Source organism: Eptesicus fuscus, chromosome 8 (genome assembly GCF_027574615.1).
Source record: "Eptesicus fuscus isolate TK198812 chromosome 8, DD_ASM_mEF_20220401, whole genome shotgun sequence".
Taxonomy (NCBI): domain Eukaryota; kingdom Metazoa; phylum Chordata; class Mammalia; order Chiroptera; family Vespertilionidae; genus Eptesicus; species Eptesicus fuscus.
This window is the reverse complement of record NC_072480.1, coordinates 104,354,675-104,368,306: the sequence shown is the minus strand read 5'-3', so window position 1 is coordinate 104,368,306 and position 13,632 is coordinate 104,354,675. Positions and strand designations below refer to the sequence as shown.

General features: G+C 53.6%; 1 protein-coding gene across 1 annotated transcript in view; it reads right to left on the bottom strand.

Moving 5' to 3' along the window:
- Window positions 1–13,632, bottom strand: part of MCPH1 (microcephalin 1) — a 107,214-nt gene that overhangs the window by 89,025 nt on the left and 4,557 nt on the right. Inside the window, exons 4-9 of the mRNA XM_054720198.1 lie at window positions 8,406–8,493; window positions 7,236–7,350; window positions 5,975–6,118; window positions 5,452–5,541; window positions 3,803–4,741; window positions 570–676 (exon numbers count right to left, since the gene is read on the bottom strand). Of these exons, the coding sequence (XP_054576173.1) occupies window positions 570–676; window positions 3,803–4,741; window positions 5,452–5,541; window positions 5,975–6,118; window positions 7,236–7,350; window positions 8,406–8,493 (1,483 nt within the window). The remainder of the gene's footprint in view (window positions 1–569; window positions 677–3,802; window positions 4,742–5,451; window positions 5,542–5,974; window positions 6,119–7,235; window positions 7,351–8,405; window positions 8,494–13,632) is intronic.

The following is a 13,632-nucleotide window of genomic DNA, read 5'->3' as shown; positions in this document are numbered from 1 at the left end:
GTCGGTCTCCCAGCCCACGTAAGCTTCGTCTGTGCTTCACTAAGCCCACCGAGCGTGCAGTAGCATCACGTCTAACCCATGTACACACCCTGACTAAACCACTTCGCTGCCAAAAGAGAAAGCAGCAGAGCGAGCAAAAGGCCTTCAATGTGCACACAATGCCAAGCTCCTCCCGCCACTGTCCCTGCCTGCGGGAGCCGCCTGCCGAGAGCAGAAAGGCCTGGGCACCCGGCAGAGGGCCTGGACACGCCCACGGCGGGAGGGCGAGCCTGACCCTTCACTGAAGGATGTGTGGGCTCCTCACCGCCTACCCCTGAACGTTCGTTCCGATTATAGAACAATTTCTGGCATCGCTGACACTCTCGGCTCGAGACGGCCATCGGCATCTCTACAAGCAAGAGCCGCACCGGCCAGGAGCCACAGGGCCTGTCTCACCAGCAGTCTCCGCCCCGAGGGGACCAGTCCCAGGGCTCACAGGGCCCCGCCTCACACAGGTGGACGGCGGGCCCCCGCCTCAGCCCGGTGAGCCGGCATGGGGACAGCTAGCTAGCGGGCCATCACACACCAACCTTGGGGCCTCTCCCTCTCTTCTTCGCAGCCGCAGGTCTGGCGAGGTCCTCGCAGCCTTCCCGGGCGCCTTCCGGGACGTCCTGCCTCACCGGTCCAGGCTTGACATCTGCAACCCAGGGGCCTGGAGGTCAGTTAGCACCTTCCGTGCAGCGAAGGCCCAGGCAGCTGCGTGCGGGTCCCGGAGGCAGAGCCTGCAAACAGCAGCGCAGCCTCTCCTGCGCTGAGGTCCGCTCCGGACCGTCCCTTCACGCCGCCCAACGTGCCACGCAATCCCCCGACTCGCCTCTGGGCAACAATGTGCAGCTCCACCGGCCCAGGCGTCCACCTGCCCGTGGGGACAGACCCCCCATCTCCCCACGACTCCAACCCCAGTTCTGTTTTACAGGACGAGCAAAGCCCGCCCTCCCGAGGACACAGCTCTCGGCCCTGGGTGAGTGCGAGTGGCTGGAGACAGCCCCCTCCGCCCTCAGCTACCAACCCGCAAACTCCCTCCGCACCTCCACCGATACCAGCGTCAGCCGTGAGGACACACCCTAAGACGACACCATGGAGCCCTGGCCGGTTTGGCTGTGGTTAGAGCGTCAGCCCCAGGGGCTGCGGGTCGAGTCCGGTCAAGGGCACACACCTGGGTTGCAGGTTCAAGCCCCTGCCAGTAGGGAGGCAACCAATTGCTGTGTCTCTCTCATCAATGCTTCTCTCTCTCCCTCCATTGTCTCGAAAAAAAAAAAAAAAATCAGTGGAAACAATGTCCTCGGGTGAGGATGAAAAGAAAAGAAAGACCCCCATCCGGTGACACGTGGCTTTGTGTGTCTCCTTGTTCTCACTCGTCCTCTCTGAATGGCTGCCCACTCTCTGAACCAGCTGCTGTCCTGAGGCCTCACACCACCACCACCTGCCTGGCCTCCAGGGTCCGGCAGTCACTTCCGCCCCAGCCCAGACTGCGGCTGCTCAGCTGGCCCACGCGGCCGGTGACGCACTTACCCATAAACGCCGCTCGCTGTGGAGACAACGATGCAGAGCACGGCCCCAGCCTGGGAGCACAAAACAGCGGACAACGCAGACAGACAAGTCAATACGAGGCAGAAACCACGTAAGCACCATCGAAACCAAATCACGCAGCACGAGAGGGACTGACTGAGTGAGATATTTCAAGTGACACAGGGCGCTCTCACGCCGGATCCAATGCTTGGGGGTCTGACAGAAAGTGTCACCTCCTCTTCCACAGGCAGGCTCCAGCCGAGTGAGCACGAGTGCAGAACGAGGGCTAAATGTTTTCTTGAATTAAAACTAGTTCTTTGCAACTCGAGCCCTAAAAATGCCAGGTCCTGAGCACCTACGAGCCCTCATCCCGATCGATGCCTTTGGGGACGCAGCCAACCCCATGCTGGCCCCGTCTCCTCAGCGAGCCTTCACACTCACTCGTATTATTCAGCTTCCTCCCAGCCTCCTTCATCCCAGCCACGGCCTCGAGCGGGGGGAGACCCCGCCTGGCGCAGGTGGTCATGCCATGTCCAAGGGCTTTTGGCCGCTCATCGCACTGCAAAACCACAGCGAGCCCCGCGGCCTCTCAGGACAGGAGGCCCTGAGGCCTGGCCCCCGCGGCCTTTCTGACCTCACCCCGTCCCCACTCCCAGGGGAGGTGACACCAGGGCGGATGAAGGACCACTGAAACACCAGCAGGTCTTGATTCCATCACTACAGAGCCAGGCTCAGACTCAGACCAGACAATGCGCCGCCTCCTAGGCCCTGAAGGGCTCCGCGTCACGCCAGGGCCCTGCCTGCACCTGCTGAGTGGCAGCCCACACCTGGTGGTGGCTGGGACCGGAAGTCCCTAGAGGCCTGCGCTAACCGACCTCACAGGGCGTGGGCACTGGGCGAGTCCTGGGCAGGCTGTGCCTGCCCCCAAGGACCACCCTCCACCTGACACCACGGGGTCCAGGGCACGCAGCACCCCGACACCAGCTCCCCACATGTGCATGTATGTGTTTTTATGTGCGTGTCACAAATAGCACTCGAAGCTCTAAAATACACAGGACACACACACACAAATACATAGGACACAGCCAAGAATATCCTTAACCACCAAAACTAGTCTATGCCCCTGGTGTTCTAAACTCGCTTTACAGTCCACACCATTTAAAATAAATATTGCAAACATACACTAAGCGTAATGGAATATAAAATACACTTTCTTATCAAATTTTATATATTTTCAGAACACTAAGACATAAAAATTAAATTAAAAACATACAAAATCCTTTTTGTGAGAAGATTTTGGGGAGTTCATTTATCTCCAAGGAAAAGATATACAATACATCTACGATTATTTTAACCCCAAAACTTTCCATCTTGGAAAGGGTGGTTAGCAGCATCTGAGGAATAGGAAAGGGTGAAGAATGCACTTGGTCTTAGTGAAACAAGCAGCCAGCCGTTGGTCATGACAGTGGGATTTCAAGGTCTCGCACTCTGATGGCTGACACCCAGTTCTGCTCAGTTAGAAAGCGCAGTGTGTTCTGATTCTGCGCTTTGCTGTAGTTGCTACCATGCCCGAGTTCGCTAACATGGCCACACTAAGTTACAGAGTGGAATAATCTGCTTGAGTGATATGTAACCTATTTAAAGCAAAATAAATACAAGTCAACAAGGCCTGGTGCAATGAACTTCTGACCAAGGAACACATTACCTATTTCTTTATTGCAAACAATGCCCAAAGCTTCTCCGAACAAACACTGATCACGTAAGTCCACGCACTTTCACCCCTTCCCTTTCCTGACAGAATCGGGCCGGCAGCACTTCCTTCCCTCTGAGGCGACAGCCTCACCGCTGGGAACTGCGATCACAACCTGAGTGGCCTGCACAGCAGCTGCCGACACAGGAAAGCGCCCCTCCTGCCTCTGAGGGGGGCTCTCTCTCCACCCGAGAAGGTAAGGGTGAGAGAAACAGGTCCATAGCAGCAGGTGGGACCTAGACATTCCACATGAGGCGAGCCAGGATCCCTAAAGAATTTACCATTGCAAAGTATCAAGCCCACATTCTCTAACATTAAAAAGAAAAAAGATATTTTTAATTATGAAAAAGTTCTGATAAATGTCAAGATGGGTACACCATGACATATTCCTGTGACAGACACGTGGAGTCGTCCCCTCTACACCCTCTGGCTACACCTTCCCGTTCTCCTCTGGATCCTCCACATCCCATCACCTACAAAACCTAGCTCCTCACTGAGATTCACCTTCAGGGGAACTCAACCGTCCAGAGGTGGTGTCCTCTTCCCGCAGGCGCCTCACGTCCGCCGAGTCCCCGTTTTCCTTACCGCCAGGGGTGACGGCCCCGTGGCGTCCCTCAGAGCCCCCATCTCCCCTCTGAGCATCCTCAGGGGGGCTGCGCCCCGGAGCGTCCTCGGCAGCAGGTGTGTTCCTCAGGGAAGGTTCGTAGGACCCCCCGCCTGCAGGTGCACGAAGCCCGGGGCTGGGCTGGGCAGTGGCACTGGTAGCGGGCACTGCGCTGGGGCCCTTGCCCAGGCAGGAGAAGTCGGACATGCCCAGGATGCTGGCTCGCTCCCACCTGGAAAGCCCGGCTCTGCAGGGGGGGTGGGCGGGGCCGGGAGGTGACTGCAGCCCTGGAAGGAGAGTCTCCATGCTCCTCTCCCGGAGGTTGTCAGGTGAGAAGTAATCCTCATAGGAGGACATGTCCCCGGCAGGAGTCGCCAAGGCAGGGCTGGCAGGGGCCTGACCCCCGGGAGAGGGGAACAGCCGCACGGCAGACTTCCGACCGCACTTGGGCTTCTTCAGTCGCCCCTCTGGGGGCGAGTGGGTGTGCTCCGACGGGCGCTTTCTCTTTGCTGAGGAGCTCCTGGGTGCGTGTCCCAGATGGTGGCCTTTAGTTACTGACGGCTGCTGGTCAGGGGTGGCCGCCGCGCCTGCAGGGTCCCTCTGCCAACCCGCGTCCTCCTCCGCACGATGGTGCTCAGACGTCGGAGGCGCTAGCCGGCCGAGGTACCTGGGAGACGCTGGTGAGCGAACGCTGCTCGTTTCTAATGCCGGTGACGAAGCACACACGTGGCTTACAGTGTCATCGGCAGGTCCTCCCAATCTCCTCTCCTGGTCCCCATGCCCCGAGTCTCCACAAGGATCGTCAAAAGGTGACTGCAGGTCGCCAGCCAAGGAGTCCTCTGGAAAACAGAAGAGTCACTTTAAGGAAGGTCTTGATCCCCACGGGCACATGAGGTCTCTCACAGCGACACCTTCCCAGCACTGTCCTCAGGTCAGGAGCCCCCCTAGCCTGTTGGTGATGCCAGGTAGGTGTGGTGTGACCCACGCAATCACACGCTCCCTGCACCCACTGCACAGGCTGCGGAGCCTCCTTCTGGAGCTCCTGCTGTTCTCTGTACTGGACACTTGAACTGCAAGTGGTTAGTTCACGTGAGATTGTAATTGCTTTTTTTAAAAAAAATATTTTTATTGACTTTTTACAGAGAGGAAGGGAGAGGGATAGAGAGTTAGAAACATCGATGAGAGAGAAACATTGATCAGCTGCCTCCTGCACACTCCCCACTGGGTATGTGCCTGCAACCAAGGTACATGCCCTTGACCGGAATCGAACCTGGGACCCTTGAGTCCGAAGGCCGATGCTCTATCCACTGAGCCAAACCGGTTAGGGATGTAATTGCTTTTTTTAATAAGCAATTGATTCTGTGCCAAGAAAGAAAATGCCTAAGAGAAAAACGACAGGAACCAAAAACAAGTCATGTGCTTATTACAATTCCTAATTTCAGGGTGAATTCAGGAATTCTAGTTTTAACTAGTCTTCTCATCAAATAAAATTCCAAATAAGAGAAAACATAATATTCTTAAAGCTAAAATATCAAAGGAAATGATTTACCTGAACATAAAGTGTCATGTGAAATATTCAAAGATGCTTCACACGAGGTGTGAACTGGGTTATCATAAGACTTTTCAATCATCTGGGAAGCTGGAAACATAATCAAAACATTAGATATAATTTTGTTATTTTTTCAGATGCAGCCAGCAGAAAGCCTACACATTCTGTTAACCCTAGAGAATACTAACTATACACCCAATATATGCCTAAAATACAGGTGTTCCAAAAACATGTATACAAACTTTGAATAATTATTAATTCCAATGGGTTAAATCTGAAAAGAAAGAAACATCAATCGAGCTACTAAAAAATGTCTGTGTATACATTTTGGGGGGACACCTTATATTAATTAAGCATAAGGAATTTCTGGAAGAAAATTTAAAGTCTACCCTGAGATAGATTAAAATCTGTTAGAATTGGGTAACTTTAACTAAAATATCTAGATAAAGAAAAAAAAACACACAAACGCTTCCCACCACAATTTACCCAGACAGCGTTCATTTCACCCAACGTGAGCGCTTACAGGTTGGGGACAGGTTTGCCCGCTTCTCCTTCATCTCCTGCAGCCTCTGCTCCATGGCACTGAGCCGACCTCTGTGTGCCGTCGCCGTGGGGCTGTACATCAAGGCACCGCCGGACTCAAATAAGAGGACAGGCACATCGTTATCTGAAACAAGGAAAAGCCACAGTTACCGAAATCACTTGTTTGTGCCCATGATGTGCAGATTAGTCTGAAACACTGAATTCAGAGGACAGGTGACCCAGGCAGAGAGAAATACCCAAAACACAGAAAGTACTTCAGAGTTTCATGACATTACAAAGTATTTGTCCAAATCATTAAAAGAATATATCTAGTGAAATGAATGGGCAGAGGTCCCCAGCCAGCATGGCTCAGTGGTTGAGCGTCGAACTATAAACCAGGAGGTCACGGTTGGATTCCCCATCAGGGCACATGCTGGGGTTGCAGGCTAGATACCCATGTGGGGTGTGCAGGAGGCAGCCGATCAATGATTCTCTCTCATTATTGACATTTCTATCTCTCTTCCTCTCTGAAATCAGTAAAAATGTTTTTTAAAAATTTAAAAATACAACTGCCATATGTCCCAGCAATGTCACATCCAGGGAGGTAACCAAAGAAAATGAAGGCTGTCTGCACCCCATGTTAAATGCAGTGTTGTTGATAATGGTCAAGATATGGGAATAATCTAAATGTCCATCAGTGAATGAATGGATAAAGAAAATGTGATACTTATGTATACAATGGAGTATTACACAGCCATAAAACAGAACGGAATTTTGCCATTTGAGACAACATGGATTGGACCTTGGGGGCATTATGCTAAGGGAAGTAAGTCAGACAAAGTAAGACAGATTCTGTATGAAATCACTAATATGTGGAATCTTAAAAAAACAAAACAAACAAAACAACCAACCCCTGAACTCCCTGATACAGAGCACAGGTTGGTGGCAGCAGGCGTAGGGGACGGAATATTTGAAACTTGATAAGAGAGCGCATCTCCAAAGCACTCCTGGTGGAGGTTCACGAGGCGTACCGATACCGATCCACCAGGCCGTCCACCTGGAACCGACGTCCTGTTTGACGCCAGTTACAGCTCGATGAACAGAAGCTGTCTGGATCGATGGGCTCAGCGGCATGGCCCTGCGATGGCCACGATCAAGTCGCAGGCGACTATTCCGTTTTCTCTTCCTGGGCTACAGCCGCTGCAGGCCCCCTCGGTGTGCACGCACAGACACAAAAGAGGGTGCCATATTTCTTTGCTTACCTAATGTTGTTTTTTGCCTTTGTAGCTCATTAGCCATTTTCTCAAATTTCTTTTGAAGTCTCTTATCATTTTCTGGTGTTTTAGGAGTAAAATCTTTGGGCTGCATACATCTATGCTGTGCGAAAAAGAACACAGACATGAACTCTCAGTGCTGCCTTTGTGCGGGCCAGGAAAGGGACCTGCTCGTGTCCATTCTGGGTATCTCTAATCACAGTAATAAAACCCTAAGAAGGCATTTTTGCACTACATGTGAGTTTGTACGATTGTAAAATATATAAGGGCCTTGGCCACGTGGCTCAGTTGGTTGGAGCGTCATCCCGTGCATCGAAGGGCCCAGGCTCAGTTCCGGTTGGGCACACACCCAGGTGTGGGCTGAGGCAATCCACGAGTCTCTCTCTCACATCAATGTTTGTGGTTCTCCCTCTCCCTTACTCTCTAAGAAGCCGATAACCATATCCTCAGGTGAGGATTTAAAAAACACAACAATACATAACTAGGGCTGGCTGTCCCAGGAGCTCTGCCTCTGAGGCATTTTCAGTATCCCAGCATTCGTAGTTTCCATGAAAATAGTCTCTTTCTTCTTATTTTTGCTACTCTCATTACGACAAACACGACATAGTAGTAAAACACAACAGCAATTATTTTTTAACTGCCAAAGGAAAAAACCATTATTTAATCTTATCTTTAAATCACAGTAACCCCTTCAGCCAGTAAAAACTGGAAAGTCTAACTACACATACACACGGTGACAGAATCAGGAAACCTGGCCTACGAAGCCTGGGAGCGGCGTCCCCCGGCACAGCTCTCCTGTCAGAATACCCGCTGCTTCCCGGGCTCTGGCTGGAGCTGGAGGTTTCCAGCCGCACTGAACGGAGGCATCTGACTCTGGACCCACACTCCTTGGCCGAGGCCACAGGGCGCCGGACTGCACTGGCCTCCTGGCGACTTGGTTTTCTCTTGGCCGACAACAGTCCCCGTTTCTTACAGATCCCCTCAAAGCACCCAGAGGGCAAAATCACCGCTCACCCACTAAGGACGCTGCGACAGCGATAGCATCAACAGCGACACTGAAGGCAGCGCCTGACTCCGCTGCTAAAAGCTTTCCTTTCCAGGAAGAAAGTAAAAGAGCGAATAAATGAGTAACTGTCCACACTGGGGTCAGACACTTACCTTTTTTTTAACGAGGCAGGGCAGGTGTTCGTGGGTGTTCGCCGCAGGGAACAGGGCCTCGTCGACGTGCGCCCCAGCCGTCCTGCACCTGCGCGAGGAGACAAGCCCTCGGTGAGCATCTATGCTAGACGCGCACGTCAGTGTAACGGAGGACGCCCACGCACGGCCACCTTCACAGACCTGCCAAGTACAAGTCAGTGCACTTCCCACTGTCCAGTCTCCTCCACCGGGTGTTCCTGAGGCGGCACCGCCCGGAAGCATCCCTCTTCGGCAATAATCTCAGACGTGCGGCACGCTTCAGAATGACCATGCACGGAGCTCAAGCCGGAGTGAGCACGTGCCATTAAATGCACCACGTGAACAGATGTAAAAGAGTGCGTCAGAGCCAGAGGATCCCGAAGAAGTGGAGGGCAGAAAGCGTATCTTTCCTCCGGAGCCAGTTCTCCGTTCTGTATGTTTCTCTCAGACCCTGTCGTACAGCCGGGCTGCGGAAGGGGAGGCACCGCCGAGCAGGGGGTGGCAGGACCCCCACTCTGCAGGCGGCACCAGAGCTGGGTTCTCACACGGCGTCCACACCCCACAGGCTGTGGCTCCCAGGGCCTGGCCGGCACCCGCCCTCCAGTGAACATCACCTGATCAGCATCGTGACCTTTCACCTGGCTGACCCCGATTCTGTGGACGCCAGGCCTGTCTTCTCCACAAACCTGTGCTGAGGCAGGGAACGCCTCCGACTTTGGGGCTGATGACCTCATGGGTAACCGGAGATGGTTTGTGTGTTGCTTGCCTGTTTTTAACTAACACAGTGACACCAAACGTTTGCTGCAGCAGAGCGGTCTAGCTGCAGGTGTTCTAGAAGCACCGGTCCTTGTAACACACCGCTGTTCACCGCAGGAACAGGCTCAGCAAACTTCAGTGAAGAACAATCTTGAACCCGAGACCTCAGGTGTCTGTTATAAAGGAAACGCCCAGAAATAACCCACGATGGGATTCTAGCGACACCTAGTGACCCTTCCTAGGTACTGCTCACGTTTCCAGAGGAAAACAGGAGCGACAGCCCCTAACAAAGCAGACACAGAACCTGAAATAAAGGTCCGTTTGGTGCCACCTCTGAGTTCTGGTGAAGAAAGTTCGAGTGCACTAAAAATTAAGGAGACACATGACACCGACTTTATGTTCTCACCTACAAAGTGGGGAAGACGAGAGGACGCGGTGTGAGGACGCGGTGTGAGGATGCGGTGTGAGGGTGCGGTGTGAGGATGCGGTGTGAGGGCGCGGTGTGAGGATATGGTGTGAGGATGCGGTGTGAGGATGCGGTGTGAGGATATGGTGTGAGGATGCGGTGTGAGGGCGCGGTGTGAGGGCGCGGTGTGAGGGCGCGGTGTGAGGACGCGGTGTGAGGATGCGGTGTGAGGGTGCGGTGTGAGGGCGCGGTGTGAGGGCGTGGTGTGAGGATGCGGTGTGAGGGTGTGTTGTGAGGGCGTGGTGTGAGGGTGCGGTGTGAGGGTGTGGTGTGAGGATGCGGTGTGACGATGCGGTGTATGGACGCCGTGTGAGGGCGCGGTGTGAGGACGTGGTGTGAGGATGCGGTGTGAGGATGCGGTGTGAGGGCGTGGTGTGAGGGTGTGGTGTGAAGATGCGGTGTGAGGGTATGGTGTGAGGATGCAGTGTGAGGGCGTGGTGTGAGGATGCGGTGTGAGGATGCGGTGTGAGGGCGTGGTGTGAGGGTGTGGTGTGAGGATGCGGTGTGAGGGTATGGTGTGAGGGCGCGGTGTGAGGGCGCGGTGTGAGGGCGCGGTGTGAGGGTGTGGTGTGAGGATGCGGTGTGAGGGCGTGGTGTGAGGGTGCGGTGTGAGGACGTGGTGTGAGGATGCGGTGTGAGGATGCGGTGTATGGACGCCGTGTGAGGGTGCGGTGTGAGGATGCGGTGTGACGATGCGGTGTATGGACGCCGTGTGAGGGTGCGGTGTGAGGACGTGGTGTGAGGATGCGGTGTGACGATGCGGTGTATGGACGCCGTGTGAGGGTGCGGTGTGAGGACGTGGTGTGAGGATGCGGTGTGAGGACGCGGTGTGAGGATGTGGTGTGAAGAAGGCTGTGGACAGGCGCCTTCACTGCTGGGAAAGCAGGGAACAGGCACTTCTCCAGGAGATAATCTGACAGCATCCACTGCACACAGCATGCGAGCCCCCGAAGCCCAGAAGCCCCCCTGGACGTAACCCACAGAAAGCCGTGTCATGCAGGCAGCGCCTCCACGCCCACCAGTGATCCCTGGGCACCTACGATGAGCCAGGTGCTCAGAGGCCTCCGTGGAAGCACAGCACAAACAGGACAAACACGTGGATGCACTTTACATGGGAACAGAAAGACCACAGCCCACGGTGACCGGACAGGTGGGTGACAAGACAGAGCAGAGCAGGCTCTAACAGCACCAAAAGGGACCAGAGTGACCCAGGGGCCTCCTACAGACGGGGCAGAGAGCACTTCTGGGCAGGGAGCCCTTCCACTGTGGCAGGGAGAAGGAGCCGAGCAGCAAACAGGGGGGAGCGGGGTGAGGAGGCAGCATACAGGAATCCAGAGTCCATAACGCGCAGTGTCCAAAACTCAGCCCACAGCTACGTCATGAGGAGCCAAGAAAACGCGACAGTCTCCAGAGAAAACGCACCAGCAGATGCCAGCCTCGATGTGCTGGAATCACCGAAGCAGCACTTAGAACTGCTACAATTACACTCTGTACGGAAATGCTCCTGTAGTGAAAGGCAGGGAGAGCAAAGACAGAACATCTCAGCGGAGAAGCAACTCACGCATACGTGGAAAAGAACCAAGCGGGACCAAGTGGGCCTTGGCCGGTAGCTCAGTTGGTTAGAGTTGTCCTGACACGCCACGGTCGGGGGTGCGGTCCCCAGTCAGGGCACATTCAAAATTAACCAAGGAGTTTGTGTGAATAAGGGGAACGGCAGATCGCCATTTCGCCCTTCCTCTCTCAAATCAATAAAATCAAAAGTAAAAGTAAAACCAATGGAACTGTTACAACTAATATTGCCCAAAAGAATGTACTAAATGGACATAACGACAAAACAGAGTTGAGAGAGAAGAGTCAGTTAACGTGAAGATCGATTTGGCGAGGAAATAAAAACTGAAAAATAATGAAGAAAGCCAGGCCTCAGGAACAGTTGTGAGATATCAAAGGTCAAAGGCTGCTGACACAGGAGGGTCTCACACTGAGGCCCAGGCCACCCCTGGCCACCATCATACCCACCTCTGCTGCTTCTCCAGGGCACCCTTCACCCCCAGAGCTGAGCAGCTCAATGAAGACCCAAGGGCTCTGTCCGAGTCCTAGTGAGAGAGGGTCAAGGGGCAGAAAAGCCGCTTGAAGAAACGGCCAAAACCGAGTAGCTCATACGTTCCAACACCCTGCGACAGCCACACAAGACAAGCGGGAAAGCACGTCGGGGAAACTTCTGAAAACCCAAGTTACGAAGAAAGACCGAGAAGCCAGAGGAAAAGGCACGTGACCTCCAGCTAAGCAAGGATGGCGTGACCAGGCGCCTCCCGAGCCCCCGAAGACAGCAGGCTGTGGGGACACCTGGACCTGCTGGATACAAGCCCCTGTCCACCAGGCATTGCATGTCCATGGAAACTGTACTCACAGATGAACCCGGAATAAGGACGCTGTCAGACAAGGAAAACTAAGGAAATGTGTTGTCATCTCTTTCAAGAAATGCTATATCTACAGAACTGTAAATCAGCAATTTAACAATGACATTTGGAGACTTCAATAGCCATTTAAAAAGTATGAACCAGCTACTCTGACCTGTCAGAAAGGTACGTACAGAACATCCTTCCACAGCCACAGAACACACATTCTCCTGCGCACATGCAATATTCTCCCGGGAGACCAATGTGAGGGCACAGAACAAGTCTCGGTTACCTGAAGGAGACTGAAATGATACAAAACACATCCTCTGACCACAACAGAATAAAGCGAGGTATCCAAAATAGAATGACGTTTGGAAATCTCAAAATATGTGGAAATTAAATAAGAACCTCCTAAATAACCAATGGGTAAAATAAACTGCAAAAAAAATTAGAAGATCCTTTGAAGTAAAAGACAACCCCTCAACCCAGCGAAGACCTACCACCTGCTAATCAAACACCTGCCCCCACCATCCCTCCCTTCGGCAAGCCTGGCGCTGGCCAGTCCTTCATTATCACTGCTTTGCACTTCCCTCCACTCCCTTGGTGGAGGCTGCTGGCAAAACCCCACCCTGATTAATCCACTCTGCCTCCTTCCAGCTGTGGGCTGCTTCACTGGCCTCACCTTCAACTTACAACCACCATCCTCAAGGGAGCTATCCCTCCTTTGCTGCCGCTGGTGCGCGCCCGCCTCCAGCCTGGCTCACTCAGTGCCTCCACCCCTCCCTGCTCCTACCCCGGCCCTGGTCCCACACCTTCTCCTCTGCCTCATATCCCACAAGAACCTGCAGCATGGGATGCCCGTGACCGCTTCCACCTCAATCTCCTCCCACGCTTCCCCTCAACACTCCCATCCAGGGCTCAACTGAGCCCCAGAAAATTCATAAGCCCTAACCCCCAGAACCTCAGAACATGACTGTATTTGGAGAGGAGCTTTCTAAGACCTAATTAACGTTAAATGAGGTTATATGAGTGGGCCCTAATCCAATGGGACTAATCTATATTTACTAGAGGCCCAGTGCATGAAATTCGTACACAGTAGGGTCTCTAGGCCTGGCTGGTGATCAGGGCCTATCTGTGGGGCGACCGGTGGAGTGGTAAGGGGGGCCCCTGCTCGCACCTGACCCCGCCGCTGCCGCTGGTCAGGGCCTGTGGCCTGGGGGCAGCTTCTGTATTGAGCATCTGCAACCTGGTGGTCAGTTACATCATAGCGACCATTCATTTCACTGTTCAGTCCATTTGCATATTAGGTCGTTCTGCCGTTCAGTTAATTTGCATATTAGGGTTTTATATATAGATAAAAGGCTAATATGCTAAGTGTCCATCTGACCGGTAGCTATGATGTGCACTGACCACCAGGGAGCTCAACAGAGGAGCTGCAGTGACTTGGCAGCGGTGGTTCTCCGGTGATGCATCCCAAAATCAGAGAGGAGGGAGCCTGATTCCTCGTGGGGCCGCACGATTCCACCTTCAGCCGTGGGTTATGTGTTGCTGGGGCACTGTCGGCCCCGAATCTGGTTACTGCACACTTGCG